The sequence below is a fragment of the Cololabis saira genome, chromosome 5, assembly GCF_033807715.1.
Source record: "Cololabis saira isolate AMF1-May2022 chromosome 5, fColSai1.1, whole genome shotgun sequence".
NCBI lineage: Eukaryota > Metazoa > Chordata > Actinopteri > Beloniformes > Belonidae > Cololabis > Cololabis saira.
This window is the reverse complement of record NC_084591.1, coordinates 32591221-32609181: the sequence shown is the minus strand read 5'-3', so window position 1 is coordinate 32609181 and position 17961 is coordinate 32591221. Positions and strand designations below refer to the sequence as shown.

Here is a 17961-nt window from a genome sequence, read left to right as displayed (position 1 = left end):
TTTTAAGCAAAATATCTTAACCAATTGGGTAATAAAAATGTTCTTGACGAGAAAACTTAAAACTAGCATAATAGTCTACTGCAGTCTTTTAATGTCCTTCTTAGAAATTAATTTTTGCAGTGTGAAGCATTTATCTTCATCTGCAGTTGAAGGCTGCTAATCTGGAATAACTTGAGGCCATCGTCTGGACTGCTCCTGATCATCAGATTCTACCTTTTGAAGCAGTTGGATCCTTGGGTCAGGTGACCTGTACCTCAGAACGTTGCAGAACCCACCGCAAACAATATTCAAAACAATTGCCATCAGAGCTGAAAAGGGGACTTGCAGAGCTCTTCCGGGACCTGAGGCTGCTTCACCCACCCACCTGTGGGTCTAGGCTAGGGTTGCCACCTTTCAGATAGAAGTAAGGGACGCCCCGATTTCAGCAGCGCAGGCACCAAAAAAAGGGACATCCCCAAAACTTCTAAACTGCATAGAAATGTATTTATTTTATATGAAAAAACAAAATGCTTTGATTTCAAGTTTAAAGTGCGTTAATAGCATTGAACTTGCATGACTGTACAGACAGCCAACCATATAGCAACTGAACTAGCCTCTGCTCCTATGCTATGTTTGTCCACATCAGCCAAGATGTATAATATAGCCTTCAGGTGAAGAATATGGTGTAAAAGTTCATTTATTTCAATAATTCAACTTAAAAGGTGAAACTAATACATTACATAGTCTCATTACATGCACAGCATTTTTTATTTGGGGTTTTCATAAACTGTGAGCCATAATCACCAAAATGATAACAAATAAAGGCTCTAAATATCTCACTTTGAATGTAGTGGGAAATAATATATTTGTTTCACCTTTAGTTGAATTTACTATGAATGAAGTTTTGCAATATATTCAAATTAACAGACCTTCTCCTGTATATGATGACATCAATAAATAAGAGCATAATATATGTCCGTATTGGTTCAATACGGAACGCAACTTTTAATTCCCAATTACGTAACAATTCAGTATTTCAAGGGATGGGTGGCAACCCTAGTCTAGGCTGGTAGGCTTGGTCGACCTGCAGGACTGCTTCAAATGTGGTAACATCATAAATGAAAAATGTTTGATCAGAACACCATTAGGCACCATTAGCTAGGAGCAGAGGTTAGCATAAGATTAGCTAGCTAAGAGAAAATAACTAACTGACTAAGGTGGGTGTGTTCCAGTCAACTTCCAGTCCTGCTCCTTCCACCCATTTATGTATTTTCTGGATTAACTGGGGCTGGGCGGAGTCGGTTCATACGTGCTACACAGACACAGAAAGCTGTGATTTCACAGCGGGTTCATCCAGGTCTTTCATACTGTTTCTGGTATTTAGTCATCACTGAAGTTCATCATGGAGTTCTGCAGGGATCTGTGTGAGACCTTTCATAGTTTGTGTGTGTGTGTGTGTGTGTGTGTGTGTGTGTGTGTGTGTGTGTGTGTGTGTGTGTGTGTGTGTGTGTGTGTGTGTGTGTATGTGTGTGTGTGTGTGTGTGTGTGTAGAAGTGACGTGTGGTACTGACTCATCTCCATGTATTCAGGCGTTAATCCAGCAAACGGTTCCAGGAAGTGGTCCACCTCATACCTTTGCAGCTTCTTCTGCCTCTCTTCTTCTTGAAAAGCTCCTTGTGTGGAGCGGATGTAGCGAATCAGTTTCTTCAGCTTGCTGAGGACAAACCAACACACAAGTGAATACATATGACCAAACATGTGATCTAAGAGGGGTAAAAAAAAAATTGCAACTTGAGTCTAGACCTGCTTCTGTTTTCTATTATTGGTTTTTGATTCTGGTCCAGAAAGAATACTACAGTTTCAAAGTGAATCCAGAAGCAACAGATGACTGAACTGAGGTGGTACAGGATGAATGTGAAGATTTAATCGGAGAGGCTTCGCTGCCAACATGAGCAGTGATGTCAGAAACAATGCTGCTGGGACTAGCTTAGCTGATGTTTAGGGTCTAACCCCTACACGATGTAAGTATTCATGCAACCTCCTAAACGCTGTTGCTCTATCATGATTTCAGTTACTGTGTCCACTTAAAACTGTTTATTTCATGTAGCTGCACTGACTGCAGGTTCACAATGAAATGGTAATGTACTTCCTGTAGGGTACTTCCTGTTTCAAGACATTTTAACTGAGGATCACATAACGTGTCGTGAGACAAAAAGTATTCAACTGGGAACTTCAGCTCTAAATGGATTTAATCTGTAGAATGATGCCATTTAGTGTTGAGTTAGCCACACGCTGATAGCACATTACATGCTGTCTCTGTGATGACCGAGTCCTGAAATGATCATTTAGACTGAACTCAACTTACGGTATTCCGATCTCAAAGAGGTTGTTTTGGATGAGTTGTTTTCCCAACATGGTGATGCTCAGCTGGATGCACAACTCCATCAGACAGCCGCCGTGAGCGCACTGTCCCCAAAACCCAGAGGAAGAAAACAAAAACAGCTGTGTTGGTGGCTGAACCACTAACCCCCTCAAAGATGATCCAGAGTCCCGGAGACTAATAATGGCTCTGGTCCCACTGACTGGAAATTTAACCAGAAAGCAGTGAGTAGGGATGGGAATTGATAAGATTTTTTCGATTCCGATTCCATTTTCGATTCTGCTTAACGATTCGATTCTTTATCGATTCTCTTATCGATTCTCATTTGGAAAAAAGGATAAAAAACAATTTTAGTATCAACTTTGTTTTAATAAAACAAAGTTGATACTTAAATTGTTTCTTTGTTTCAATTTCTTTGTTTCTCTGATATTTTTTGTTCAAAGATATAAAACTTTTATATCTTTGAACAAAAAAATATAAGTGAGGTCTTAAGATGCCCCCAGCCTTGGGCTCCTCGATGGTGCCAGGGGGTCCCCACAAAATTATTTGTAATATACAGTAAAATATGTATTTAATATAAAATAATAATAATAAAATAAATATTCTTCTGTACAAATTAACTAAAAACAACAAATTACTTTGTAGCAATATTGCACAAGAATTTCCAGTAACATGTTCAACACCACAAACTTAGTCCCTGCTGGTGACATTCATCTATTCTGGCCTGATACTCTTCCCTGTCTTGATAAAAGGAGAAGCTAGTGGTAGAAGCTCTTTAACTTCTCCATAGATGAGCTGACGAGCTGCAGCTGTGTCAGGAGCTCCGCTGTCCGCCGGAGGGCCCGGCACGTCCGCGTGGCGCAGCTCTTCTTCTGCGTTAAATCGACGCAGAGCCTACGGCGTAGGGTACGCCGTACGGTGCGTGTCGCCGCGTACCCTACGTCGTAGGCTCTGCGTTGGTGTAACGCGGAACCATGCATCAGCCTTACCACACGCCGGCTGACTCCGCGCTCCCAGCGCATCAGCTGGCCGAGTCCTAACAGTTTCCCCCCTTTGGTAAAATGTCCACATTGCAAGAATTGTCGCCCTGTTGTCATCCTTTTTGGTAAAATGTAATCAAACTTGCGAGCGTTTATGCCGCTTTGTCCCCGTGTTTTCCTGCTGGGCGCGAATGCGCACGTTGCGCAACGTGCTTGGTGACGTCATTCGCGCCGACTGGAATCGATAAGGGAATCGTTTGCGAAAAAGGCAAACGATTCCAAGGAATTGACACACTGGGAACAGGGTCCCAACAAGACCCGGTTCTCGATTCCCATCCCTAGCAGTGAGGTAACTTCGAAACAAGAAGGCTCGATTTCTTCTGAGCCTCTGCTTTACCAGCAGCTGATCAGAAGTGGAACATCAGAGCTTTTTCATTTCTTTAATGTTTTTATTGGATTCGCTGCAGGGATGGAGAGAGCAACAGCAAAGTAACTTTCCATCAGCAGGTCTTCACACGTTAATCTGTACGTGGTTTTGGATTTCATGTCATTCTTCTTCAGACAGAATAAACATCTTGAAGAGCTTCAGATAACAGCTAATCTGGAACTTTGGTTCAACAAGAGACTTTATTCCTGACTGAGGGAATGTGAGTTAAGTTCAGTTTCAGATGTGCCTGGTCATCTCAGGCCTGGATCCTGCCAGGTTTGGAGGTGGTTCAGCTTTACTGGGATTTTTCTCCATCCGCCAGGTTCACCAGAACGTTTCAAAGGCGCTCTGGTTTAAAACCCGTTTTGCTCTCTATTTTATTTCACACCCATGACAACTCTGAGGAGGCTGAATTTTTTTGTACCGCGTAAAGTAAATTTATATAAAGCAATAAATTTGGTCCTAATCCAAGAGTTAGCCATTTGATTGACAGTTGGCTCAGCCAATGGCTCGCCATTCTCACTTCACCATGCTACAAAGCTTGGTGAAGTTTATACTAGGCCAGTATCGGCTAAACACGGTGGTCTTTTCCTGCTGTAAATGTCCAGCAGAAGCTCTGGAGCAACTCCAGCGGCAATCGGCTGAACGATCTGGTAACCACAGCTAACTTTGATTGACATGCGGTGGGCGTGTTTATGTGGGTTTTACCAGGCAACGTGGCGGAACGAGAAAAAACAAAAACAACTGCCCTCCAGAAAAAGTATGGAGGATGTCATTGATCCTTTGTTCATTGTTTTACGGTCTATAGCTGGGATCCAGGGTTCGCTCTGTTACCCACAATGCAACCCTCTGAATGGAAAAGGCTTGTGCAACAAAACACTTTAAGTGCTTTAAGCACTTTAACTTTACACATTAAGAACCATTTTTTTTTTAAATCTTAAAAAAATACCACAAATTAAAATACATTTATGATTCATTTGAAAGCATTTGAAAGCAGTCATGATTGACAGCCACTAAAAACTACCTGTTACGATCACCATTGTTCTTAATTAATGAACAGTGTTTCTCTCAGGAGTAGAGCGGATGCGAAAGTGTAGAACAGCAGCTCAGTTTAGAAGTTTACTTTTCTACTTGACAGACAGCAAGTGAATGTAAAAATCCCTTAATCTTCAGTTAATTGATTCAGAAGTTTAAAAATGTAAAGCGTACCTCTTCCATTCTGTAAGACTCAAAAACGTACAAGTATCGGCCCGGTCGGCCTACCAGTCTGGAAGAAAAGGGAGTAATTAGCTTAGATTCTAATTTTGACAGCTGTGAGAAAGACAGAAAACATTCAGGATTGAAGTGCGGTTACTCACCGTCCCCTAAAGAAAGCGATGTAGATGATTGGGGTGAAAGCATTAACAAATTTGAGAATGAAGGTCTTGAAGATGAGTCGTTCCTCAAAACTCTTGTCTGTTTTCGGAGCCTCTGAATGTAAAATAAGAAGTAAAAAAAAGAGATACAATCATGTAATAAACCAGCAAGTCTGCAGTGTCTCATTAGTGTCACACAAATTAGAGAACAGCTTCTTCACCCCCACACCTGCTCACACATCAGCATCATAAGCGGGAAGAAAGTAATTGTGATGTCATGGTACATTTGACAAGTGGTCAGGGTTTCATAAAACAGCATATCCTCCATTCTAGAGACATTTCACCATTTATTGGATCACGATTGATGTTCCTGTTGAGGAACAGAGAGTTTCCAGAATTTACTGAAAAGGAATGTTTAGACAGATTTTCGGTGCATTTAGTCATACCTGTGTCACGGAAGTTTACCAAACTATAAAACTAAATGTATAAATTCCTTTCAGACACAACAGTTCTGGGTTTGTTTGTATCAGCGACCTCTTCAGAGTTTTCTAGCGCCCCCCATGTGGAGCAGTTGCTGAGTTGTGGGTGTTTGCTCAAGGACATAACTGATGGTGGATCCGGATGATTGACAGCTCTATTTTAAATCCATGCATTATGTAGCCAAAACAAGGAAAATATTTTATGCTCATGCATTTACAGTAGATGAGTTTGTTTTCTTTATTATTGTCTGAGATCATTCACTAGGATTTAATGTGTCCAAACAAACATCTCTCAGTGATTTTAGTCTTTATTCATTGGTGGTGTCGTTTTTAGAACTTCTTCATGAACGATTGTAGCAGGGCGAGTGCTACGGGGCCCGACCGACAGGATAGAGGAGGACACAGAGTTTTGTGCAGAACCCTTTTATTCACTCCACACACCGCCACACGTGCACAAGCGCCACACAGGTCAGCAGATCCAGCCTCAGTCTCACCAACAGCTCCTTCACAGCAGACTCCTCTTATAAGGCTGGCAGGGTGGAGAGGTTGACGGGCCACACCTGTGTCCCGTCAGCCTGAGTGGCTGCAGCTCCTCCACTCTGCCACACACCCCCAACGCCAAACTCTCATCGGGGTCCGTCCGGCCGAGCCTACTCCCTACTCCCCCCGGAGCCGCCGTCTGCGCCCCCGGGCCTTCCTGGTTCAGACGGCTGCCGAGCCCTGTCGGGAGGTCGCCCTCGGCGTCGGGCCGACCAGCGGGAACGCCGCTCTCGGTACCAGGGGCCCATGGTGGTCTCGGGTCAGACGGTGCGTCCAGGACCACCCCTTCCTCCGTGACGCGGACCCGCGCCGGCCGCTGGTCCGCCTCCAGGACCGCCTCCTCCACGGCGCAGCCCTGGTCTGGAGCTGGTGTGTCCAGGACCGCCTCCTCCGTCACGCAGCCCTGCTCTGGCCGCGGGTCCGCCTCCGTCTCCGCGGGTCCCGCCGTCGCTAGCACCGCCGCCTCCTCCGCAGCCGCCACCGTCTCAGGAGCCATCGCCTGGCGGCCAGCAGCCTCTGCCTCCCGGCCTGTGGGCTGCTGCGCTGCCGCGGCGAACCTCAGGCGTGGTGCCGGGGTGGGCTGCTCCGGGGGTCCCGCCGCCTCGGGCGCCGTCGCTTGGCGGCCCGCACCTTCTGCCTCCCAGCCTCTCAGCTGCGGCGCCGCCAGCTCCTCCCGCGCTGCTGCAGCGAACCTCGAGCGTGGCGCAGGGGTGGGTCGCTCCGCGGCCACCAGCGCTTCTAGTGCCGCGAGCTGCTCTCCCTGGCCCTGAAGCACGGCTGCCAGGTCCGCCATGGCAGGGGGCGAGCGCGTCCAGGGCCCGCTCCGTGCCTCCCTTCTCCATCCCGTCGGGCCCCACGTTGGGCGCCAGTGTAGCAGGGCGAGTGCTACGGGGCCCGACCGACAGGATAGAGGAGGACACAGAGTTTTGTGCAGAACCCTTTTATTCACTCCACACACCGCCACACGTGCACAAGCACCACACAGGTCAGCAGATCCAGCCTCAGTCTCACCAACAGCTCCTTCACAGCAGACTCCTCTTATAGGCAGGGTGGAGAGGTTGACGGGCCACACCTGTGTCCCGTCAGCCTGAGTGGCTGCAGCTCGTCCACTCTGCCACAACGATGTTTTCATTTCATTTCATTTATTTATTTAAAAGGGACAACGCACATGAATTAACATGAGCACTTGAGTCCATCATGTAAATGTGCCAGATTTAGCCATACAGGCTAATTTACATCTGCAGTCCATGGCAGGTTGATGGCATATATAAAAAACATTGAAAGAGAACACCCAAAAACACTAGAGCACAGAGTACAAACAATTAGTAAAACCATGACATAACTCTGAATAAATACAAACAACATAAATGAAGAACAAGAGCACACAAAAGCACATAAGCACAAACAGGTAGTAAAAACAATAACCTGACCCCTATACCAGATTATGACAGCATGTTTGATTATCAAGTAACCACTGTTCTGTGTTTTTAAAGAAGGAATAAAGAGATGTGATGTTCCTTAGTTCTATGGGCATAGTGTTCCAGCCAGGTATGAGCTGCTCGATAGGAAAAGGCTGACTGTCCAAAGGCACTTTTTCTATGTGCAGTTTTACAATCCCCTCTGGTGGCAGCTCTGGTAGAGGAGTTTAGATTTTGTTTAATAAACTCATTGAGTGGAGGGGGGGGGGGGGGGGGCAGACCATGAAGGATTTTATATACAAGTAAAATATCTGCAAACTTGATCATATTTCCCCAGTTTAAGAAACCATATTTAGTTAGAGATTACAATGATGATATCAATTTGACCTTTTATCCACTGTTTTCAAATACACGGTTGAACACGGCTGACAGGGACAGGCCTGTTGTCCTAGCTCATATAGTTATACATAATTAAATGTTTGGTTTCCCCAATACTTACCAAGCACAGTCAGCCACCGGGCCACAGCTCCGTAAACCTCATCCAAGATGAGGATTACCACAAGGTTGATGATGGCTGCAGTGGTTTTAACCGTCAGTTGTACGTGGTTCCTCGTGATGGGACTGGAGCTCATATGCAGAGCAGCTTTGGTGGAGATCCGGTAAAGGATAACACCAAAGACGATGGCAAATGTAACACCAATCTGCCGGTGAACAGGTTCCAAAAACATGGATGTGAGGGTTAACTGTTCCACCTGCCTCAGGATGAATTACACAGAAACAGGAAGTCTTTTCTCACCATCAACAGCATCATGACAATGTTGGTCATGTAGGCAGGCAGGCGGTCTCGACATGTCAGCTTTTCTATCTAGAGCAAAACAAGAAACAAACTGCATTAAACTCATTTTCATGTCAACTTGAATAACAAAGTTGGTATCCATCTTTCCATCACTCTGTCCAGCCACCCTTCCATCCACCCATTCTCTTCTTATTCAGGTTCAGGTCCTGGAAGCAGCAGCTTTAACAGCCACCAGCCGCCAGGAGGACTCTTGAGCATTTCCAAACTGGCTTAGAGGAAACTCAGTGCAGCCCACTGGGTCTTTAACCTTGTTCATTTGTTCAATACCCTCAACTGGTGACCACAGATGTAGTGTAGGAACATCCATCATCTGGTACATACAGTACAGTCTCATTTCAAAACTAAAGAAATAGTAAGTAATAAAAGCTTATTTAAAAAGTTTGACAAAACTTGGATCAAATTCAGCTCCATGCGCAGTTGACTCCAGCGGAGAGCAGCTTAACAACTGTAAGCCATTTTACTTGTTTGGTTTGAACACAGATCTAAGACACTGTCCAGCTTCAGATTGAGTGATCTAGGCAGCAGTAACAAGGACAACCTCTAAACCATCGACATGTTTCTTAGACCCCATTCTAGCCAGGTGGAGCATGTTGGGTGTAATTAGTCTATCTTTATCAGCAGACTATGAGCCTCAGTCTGAGACTATGTATCATCTGTATGGTCAGTAGTATTCTTACCTTGTGCTGTGATTTTGGTTCTTTCTTCAGAGACTTTTGCATTACCCTGAATTCATATTCAGCTCGTGGATGGTCCTATGATGGAGACAGAAACACAAGAGCTGGACATTCATAGTGAAACACATCAGCTAATTAAAATGTGAGAATTAACAGATGTCTACCAGTGACTGAGGACACAATTCTGTTAAAGAATATATATATATATGTGACACCAGAGGGCTGAAACCGCTGCAGAACTGCTGCAAAACCAGAGCACAGCAGTTCTGTGCCCTGTGGAACTCAAGCTTAAGATTTAAGGTCTAGTATACTCACCACTGAAGATTGTCGTAAACAGATTTAGGACAAACATTTTGTCCAAAAATTACACTGAATGCATCTGTGAAAATTTACAGAAGGCATGAAAGAGAAAGGGGAGAAAGGCAACACCTCAAGAGAGAAAACATGACAGTAAAGATCCAGACGGGAACCACAGACGTTTCAGTTTATTGAACCTGGATGGAGCCTCAATAAATGTCTCCTTTATTATCCTCACCAATGTGACCGCCAACTACTGCTCACGAGCAGTACTTTAGTTTAACGCAAGTCTGTTGTCAGGTTCATCGTGCCTGTCCGCAACTGATGTTTTTTTAACCATGGAAAGTTTTATAGACTCCATCCAATCTCCATGAAACTGTCAAAAAATAGTATAAAATAATATAGGTCTTGTTTTCAGGACATAACATATAACATTTTGTTGTACAGTGCTGTTCATGGCAGCTGCTGGTAGGGGGCGGGCTCAGACACTAGACATGACTCCACCCCTTTATTAAAGTCAGAGTTTATTTTTCCAAACTAGCGTAAAGCTTTGTGCACGTCCTCAGAACAGTCATTTCAGCGTGATGTGAGGTTGGATGAAGATAAAGATGGAGGCAGGATCATTCTGGGATGTTCTGAGACGTTTTCAGGATGAAGTCATTCCAAACCAAGTGACGGGTTTGTGTTATCACATGAATTACAGATCTACTCCCACCTGCCTCTATCACACCCCCTTCGTCAGTGAGAGTGAGCGTCCACAGAGACCAAGAATTAAATAGGTTTCTTGTAGGGGTGTAACAATAGATCGTGCCACGAAATATCGCGATACAAAAACGTCACGATACGTATCGTGGAGGTGACAAGCGGTAGTGCGATATTGGGTTATTAATATTAATATATTGTGTTTACTAGTAACTGCATCCTATTGGTGCAGCGGGATCACGTGACGGCCGCGCCTCTACCCACGGACCAAAATCTGACTACGCTCAGAAGAAACTAGTACCGTTTTGCGGTCGCGATCACGGGACTCTTGCAGGGTTTTGCTCTGAACTTTTACTTATAAGGTGAGCATGAATCAATCTTTTTGATGATGTAAAGATTGTGTCGTCCCCAAAGGTGGGAGGATGAAACGATAACGGGGTTCACCTTACGGCCTCAGGCTGGAGCAGGTGAAGCTCTGAGCTCTGGCAGAAGATCAATAACAGTCATGTTGCATTTTGAGTTTGGGACTTTTCATAGTTTATTTATTTAATTTAATTTATTTATTTATTAATTTAATTTTAGTTGTTAAATTTCTGGAAAAGATAAAAATCAAGTCATACATGAGAGAAACTATTCAGTTTGTGGCAAAATATTTTTACTTGTATGAAACTGAAGATGCATAATGCAAACCTGACATTTACTTTTAGTTCAGTTTGTGGAAAATGGTTGGCCTGGCTTTCTCTTTAAAACTTAAACAGTTATAAAGCATTACAAACTGTAACAATAGGGCAAACGCACAGCATTGTTTTGTATTTTCGTGTCTTTCAAATAAAAGACCATTTCTTCCAGTCATATGTTCCTCATTCAAGGATTTAAAAAAAATACTGCTAAAATATCGTATCGTTATCATGACCTCAATATCGTGTATCGTACCGTATCGTGAGATTAGTGTATCGTTACACCCCTAGTTTCTTGTCACATATAACAAAGGCTGTATTCTGACTCCTAAACATGTTTGTCAGACGTAGCAAAGTAGCTGCATCTTCATGGCAGCCGCTCAACTCCGTGACATCATAAATTCTGGTTTGTATGAACTGGTCAGAAGTCTTTTAAAGTTAATTCTGTTGTTTTGTTTCTGTCATTGTCGGATATTAAAACTGAGCTAAATTGATTTTATTGCTCTGCAGACTGGTGTAACGAGGAAAACGAGTGCATCTGTGAAACACGAATCAAGCATTTAGGCAGAAAAACTCTAAAGAGAAAAGACAGAAGTTTAACGAGTAAAAAAAAGAAATCCAAACCTTAAGAGCTTCCTGTAAAAGAGAAAAACAACAAGAAAACAAGGATTTAGTGCCTTTATTCAGGTCATGAATTTCTGAGTTCAGTCATGGAGACGTGATATTAGCTCAGTGTTGGATGCTGAAAGTGGTTCACAAACTCTTTGCTGTAGCGGTTCCGTAACTGAGGTGGTTTTGCATCATTACCTGATACCTGTTCCAGCTATTCAGACAATATCGGGCTGATAATTTATATTATTGATCGATTTAAGTTTCTACTCTCATCATTTATAAGCTCATAAATAAATAACACACACACACACACCATCTTGTGACACTGATGAAAGCGAAAGGATCGCCGAAACATGTCAGGTATTTAAAAAAAAAGGACTAGCAAATGAAACTGATATTATTGTTCGATTTACGTTTCTAGTTTCTTCATGCTCAGAGTCTTAAATGAAGGTACAAAAAGTTCTGTTTCTTTAGAAAAGCTTCAACTCGAAGAACATTTTAATTGTGATCACACGGTGGCGTGTTTTTGTGGTGCAGTCTCCAGCCCATCACCACAAAGTCTGTTGAAAAATTGATAGAATTTCATTCAAATGCTCAGAAATAAAACCATGCTGGAGCTTTTTAACCTCCAGTTTAGTAATATCTGAGGCAGTACTTGCTGCAGAACCTTTGGAACAGTTTTGTGTTCCTAAGATTCCAGTTTTTGCCTGTTTTAAGCTATAAACTCTCTGGAACCTCTCCTTTATCTTACTACTACTACTACTACTACTACTACTACTACTACTACTACTACTACTACTACTACTACTACTACTACTACTGTCATTTAGCAGACGTTTTTATCCAAAGCGACTTACATCTGAGACAATTTAGGGTTATGGCCTTGTTCAGGGGCCCAAGGTGGTTCATCTTGGTTGCCATTCCGGGGCTTGAACCTGGTCCTCCAGACCCAAACCCACTGTAGCCACAAGACTACCACCCCTCATCTTTGAGCATGTCACACAGCTCTGTCACACTGGGTTCTATGTGTCTGAGGTGATTTGCTGAGTATGGCCCGCTCCCGCTGACTCTCACCTCCTCATCTTCAAAGCCTGTGAGGTCCCACTCGTAGTTGAGTCTCATCTGCCTCCTCTTCCAGTGCTCCATGAACATGGCAGCTTTGGACCCAGGACAGAGTTGAGTTAACAAAATTCACTTTTACAGGATAAAGTCTACAGAGGTGGCAGTCAGAATGGTTGGTGGACGACAGAGGAGACGGGTCAGTGGCAGCCAGACAGCTGAACGGACCTCATGCCGACTCACCCCACAGAGCCATGAATACGGAGAAGAAGACGGTGGCGGGGTTGTCGAACAGGTGACTGGCGCGGGCGGTTCCACACGCCGTGCTGAGTTTCCAGTAACCACACACTCGGTCACACGAAGGACACATGGTGAGGTTGTTCTTCGGATGGCAGATCTCCATGCTGCAAGTCACACATGAGGACACATGCATGCTCGCGTCACACACGTGAAGACACGTGCACAATCGAGTCATACATGTGAAGACACATAACCGCTTGAGTCACACACATGAGGATACGTGCACGCTCGAATCACACTTTTTGAGGACACATGTCTGCTCAGGTCACACGTGAGGATATGTGCACTATCAAATCACACTCATGAGGACACGTGCAGATGCACGTATAAATGATTTCTCCCTCAAAGTAAATATATTCCTTTTTATACATATTCGTTCACTAAACGCCATGTTTATGACAGGGATTATGTTGTTTTTTGTCGGTTTTAAAAAGAGAATTAATTTCCCTTAACTTCTCTTCAAGCAGGCCAGTTTCCCCAGGCCTTGAAAACTGCAGTAATAAAACATCTTCTAAATAAATCAAATCTGGATGCTACAACACGTAGTAATTATAGACCAATACCAAATCTGCAATTTTTAGGGAAAATCATTGAAAAGGTTGTTTTCCAGCAAATTCATGCTTTTATGATGCAAAACCATCTTTTTACCACATTTCAGTCTGGATTTCGGCCACACCACAGCACTGAGACTGTACTCATCAAAGTCTTAACTGATATTCATCTGAATAATGATGCAGGCAAATCCTCTGTTCTGGTATTACTGGATCTCAGTGCTGCATTTGACACAGTTGATCATAACATGCTACTCAGCAGATTGGAAAAGTGGGTGGGACTTACCGGCACTGTGCTTCAATGGTTTAAATCTTACTTGCAAGATAAGGCCTTTTTTGTGTCAATTGGAAACCATGAGTCTGAGAGAACCAAGATCACATGTGGGGTTCCTCAAGGGTCCATTCTCGGACCGCTTCTATTCAACATGTATATGCTACCCCTAGCTCAGATTATGGAACATCAAAATATTTCCTACCATACTTATGCCGATGACACACAACTCTATATTTCAGTGTCATCACATGACTACAGTCCCTTACTCTCATTGCTTAACTGTATTCATTAAATCAATGAGTGGATGTGCCAGAATCTTCTCCAGCTAAATGCAGAAAAGACAGAGGTGATCATTTTTGGCCCAAAAAATGAAAGGGAAAAGATCAGCACTCACCTTGGCTCCATGTCATTGACAGATACGAATCAAGCCAATTAGAAAGTGTAATTATTGACTCCTGAACTTCAACTCCTGAACTTCAACAGCCATCTAAAGTTTATCACTAAATCTCCCTATTACCACCTGAAAAACATTGCTAGAATTATGGGGTTTCTGTCTAAACAAGACATGGAAAAACTTATTCATGCATTCATTTTCAGTAGGTTGGATTATTACAGGCCTTAACAAGAAATCTATCAGGCAGCTGCAGCTGATCCAGAACGCTGCCGCCAGAGTCCTTACAAACATCAGGAAACTGGACCATATTACACCGGTCATGAAATCACTACACTGGCTTCCAGTGAGTCAATGAGTTTAAAATCTTACTGCTGGTTTACAAAACACTGAATGGTCTTGGACCAAAATACATGCTTGATCTGTTAGCTCCTATGAAGCTCCCAGACCCCTTAGGTCCTCTGGATCTGGTTTGCTGTGTGTCCCAAGAACCAGAACCAAGCAAGGAGGCAGCATTCAGTTATTCTGCTCACTCAAATGCTCAGAAATAAAACAATGCTGGGGAACAGCCAGGGTTAGATGTCCCAGAAACCTGTCAGTGTGTTTACCTTGGTATGTTGTCATCCACTGTTGCACATCCATACAAAAAGACGATGGCCCCCACCACAGAGGCAGGAATTAACATCTGGGTGTACAAGCCCAACCAGGCAAAGTAGAGGCCGATCTTCTCCCCAAAATACTTCCTACATGAAAGGATGGAGAGCCACAAAGTTAATCAGACATGACTGCAGACAAAAACACAGAAACAGAGTATCCAGAAAACACCGATAGAGCAACATCTGAAGGGTGAAGCTACAGGAAGCTAGAATGCCGAGCCATCATAAATCTGATTCTAGTCGACAAAATCACCAACATGTCTCTTCAAATACTGAACTGTTATCTTATCATCAGTATTGCACAGGTCACGCTGGTGTCCTTCACAAACTCCTCCTGGTGGTGAGTTGATGCTCCTTTTCAAATAGAATCTAATCATTAGATAGATTTTCATCTTTAGAAGAAGCAGTTATCGATCATCTTCTGAGGTTTGATTGTCTTAGCCACATATGAAAAATAGCAGGAGGAAATTTCAACAGAAAAACCAGGAACATGCCTGAAGTTTGAACAAAATACTATTTCCACAAGAAAGATGGTGAAATACTAATGTGGTCATGGGGATAGCTCACAAGACTGGTAAAGACTTCATGCTGGAGTGAATTTAAAAAGTCTGTCACTGAACAATTGTTGTATTTGTAATGTGATATGAAACATGAAAGTCCTGTCAGGTCCTGAAGCCAAAGGACCTACGGTACAGTTGTGACTGACAACAGAGAAGTTCTTACCGCACCAGTCCGATGGGCTGGAACTTGTAGAAGACACTGTAGTTGGCCCACTCCTCGTACAAAAGCTGTGGAGTGGCAGCATGTAGTCATTCCAGTGGTCAGGTGGAGCTAGCTGACATTAAACCAGGTAAACGTCACCTAGACAGTGTCCACACAGCAACAGAGTACATGTGGTCTAAACTCCACTCATAGCTAATTCAGAGGTTTTATCGGTCTGAGGAAACCAAAGTGATGAAAAAGGTTTGATTTGCTACGCTCATGAGAAGAACATAGCGCTGTAAATCCTGACCAGGATTCAGATCAGAAGTCAGTTTCAATATTGAAAAGCAAGTTTTTGACTGGACTCTTGCCTCAATCCTCACTAGTTGCCTGAAGTTAGCGTTGTCAAAATCTGTTCACTTCAATACAATCTTGATTACTTCATTATGTCATTTCATATATGTTTTAGATGAACTAAACTCAAAAACCATAGAATAATTAATTAATCAAATATATTCAGCCTCAAAACTGTAAACTGTAAACCTTAAACTGTAGTTTGGTGTCCCCCAACTGATAAATTAAGACTGGCCACATCCCAAAAGTGCTCTTTTGGATTGAGATCTTGTGACTGTGGAGGCCATTTGAGTGGTGAACCCATTGTCATGTTCAAGAAACAGTCTGAGATGATTCACACATTATGACATGGCGCTGCTGGAAGCAGCCATCAGGAGATGGGTTCACTGTGGTCATAAAGGGATGGACATGGTCAGCAACAATACTCAGGTAGGCTATGGCATTGAAACAATGCTCAATTGGTACAATATTTTGTCATGTTAGACAGCCAGCTGACCTTTTAAGGAACATTTTACCTCGGTTTCCCAGTCTTGCCGATTTGCTCTTTACAACATCAGGAAAATCACACCCTACCTGACAGAACATACGGTATAGCTCTTGGTTCAGGCGCTGGTCATATCACAAACTGACTACTGTAATTCCTTGTTGGTCGGCCTTCCTGCGTGCTCAGTCAAACCTCTACAGACTATCCAGAATGCAGCATGTCTGGACTTCAACCAGCCCAAGACAGCTCATGTCACTTCACTGCTTATATCTCTGCACTGGCTTCCAATTGCAGCATCAAGTTCAAAGATCTGCTTTTGGCTTACCAAACAATTACCCAAATGGCTCCTGCCTACTTTCACTCCTTCAGCCAGAGCTACACTCCCTCTCCACAGCTCCGCTCAGCCAGTGAAAGACGCCTGGTGATTCCCACAATGTGGCATGAAATCAGTAGCCGGACTCTTTTCCTCCATTGTTCCCCAATGGTGGAATGACCTACCAAACTCTGTCCAATCTGCAGGGTCTGTACCTACTTTCAAGAGCAAGCTAAAGACTCAGCATGTCTGCATTTAGTTTAACTTCTCTGCTCATGAGAATGAGTTAGATGATTTGTACCTAGCATTACTCAGCACTGAGAAAGCTGCATGCACTTATAACAAGATGATCATATGAAGCTGTATTTAAGACGTAGTTTTCTTGTATAAAGGGACCTTTGTGTTGGGTGGGAGGGGAACAGTTCAACAAAAAATAATAATTTTAAATCTAACACTAGCATGGCAGCACCTGTGTCCAACTGGACTCAGCAGTCTGACCAGTACTTATCCATGCTGGACCCTCCTATGAGATTTCTTACTTGTGGTGTTATCTCAGATGTAAGTCACTTTGGATAAAGGTGTCAGTTGTAGTATCCCCCACACCATTACACCGCCACCACCAGCCTGAAACATTGATACAAGGATCCATGCTTTCATGTTGTTTACACCCAATTCTTACACTACCATCCAAATGTTGCAGCAGAAATCGAGACGAGGCAACGTTTTTCCAATCTTCTGTTGTCCACTTTTGGTGAGACTCTGCGAATTGTAGCCTCAGTTTCCTGTATTTAGCTGACAGGTGTGGTCTTCTGCTGCTGTAGCCCATCCGCTTCAAGGTTCAACATTTAGAGATGCTCTACTGCATACGTCGGTTGTAACGAGTGGATATTTCTATCAGCTCCAACCAGTCTGGCCATTCTCCTCTGACTTCTGGCATCAACAAGACATTTGCGCCCACAGAACTGCCGCTCACTGGATATTTTCTCTATTTCAGACCTGTACACCCTAGAGATGGTTGGCCGTGAAAATTCCATTAGATCCGCAGTTTCTGAAATACTCAGTCCAGCCCGCCTGGCACCAACAACCATGCCACGTTCAAAGTCACTTAAATCACCTTTCTTTCCCATTCTGATGCTCGGTTTGAACCGCCTTGACCATGTCTACATGTCTAAATGCCTTGAGTTGCTGCCATGTGATTGGCTGACTAGAAATTTGCGTTAGCAAAAAGTGGCCGGTGAGTGTAGTTTCCTACCTTTCTGTCGTTGACTTCTGCAGTCTCTTGATTAATGTCTCCCTGAAAAGAAGCAATGGACATCCTGACATTGTGATTGGTCACAGACCTGGATTTAATCATCTGAGATTTCTCAGGGTTACAAACTACACATTGGAATGTTATCCAGGCTCTGATCCGGGGTGGCGGAGCTTGCACACTAACAACAAATTACAGATTATTATATACAGTAACAATATATCCACAGTAACAAGTGCAAAGGAGAACAAC

The 17961-nt window shown here is 43.5% G+C and overlaps 1 protein-coding gene across 4 annotated transcripts in view; it reads right to left on the bottom strand.

Annotated features, from left to right (window-relative positions):
* Window positions 1-17961, bottom strand: part of LOC133444097 (anoctamin-1-like) — a 64718-nt gene that overhangs the window by 8696 nt on the left and 38061 nt on the right. For 2 of the 4 annotated variants that reach the window (XM_061721596.1, XM_061721598.1), the window contains exons 8-20: window positions 17713-17754; window positions 15331-15395; window positions 14560-14694; window positions 12679-12839; window positions 12451-12533; window positions 11389-11400; window positions 9092-9166; window positions 8355-8423; window positions 8058-8259; window positions 5125-5236; window positions 4976-5033; window positions 2345-2445; window positions 1551-1693 (exon numbers count right to left, since the gene is read on the bottom strand). In XM_061721596.1, coding sequence (XP_061577580.1) covers window positions 1551-1693; window positions 2345-2445; window positions 4976-5033; window positions 5125-5236; window positions 8058-8259; window positions 8355-8423; window positions 9092-9166; window positions 11389-11400; window positions 12451-12533; window positions 12679-12839; window positions 14560-14694; window positions 15331-15395; window positions 17713-17754 — 1258 coding nt within the window. The remainder of the gene's footprint in view (window positions 1-1550; window positions 1694-2344; window positions 2446-4975; window positions 5034-5124; window positions 5237-8057; window positions 8260-8354; window positions 8424-9091; window positions 9167-11388; window positions 11401-12450; window positions 12534-12678; window positions 12840-14559; window positions 14695-15330; window positions 15396-17712; window positions 17755-17961) is intronic. The other 2 variants (XR_009782703.1, XM_061721597.1) reach the window with 2 other exon arrangements.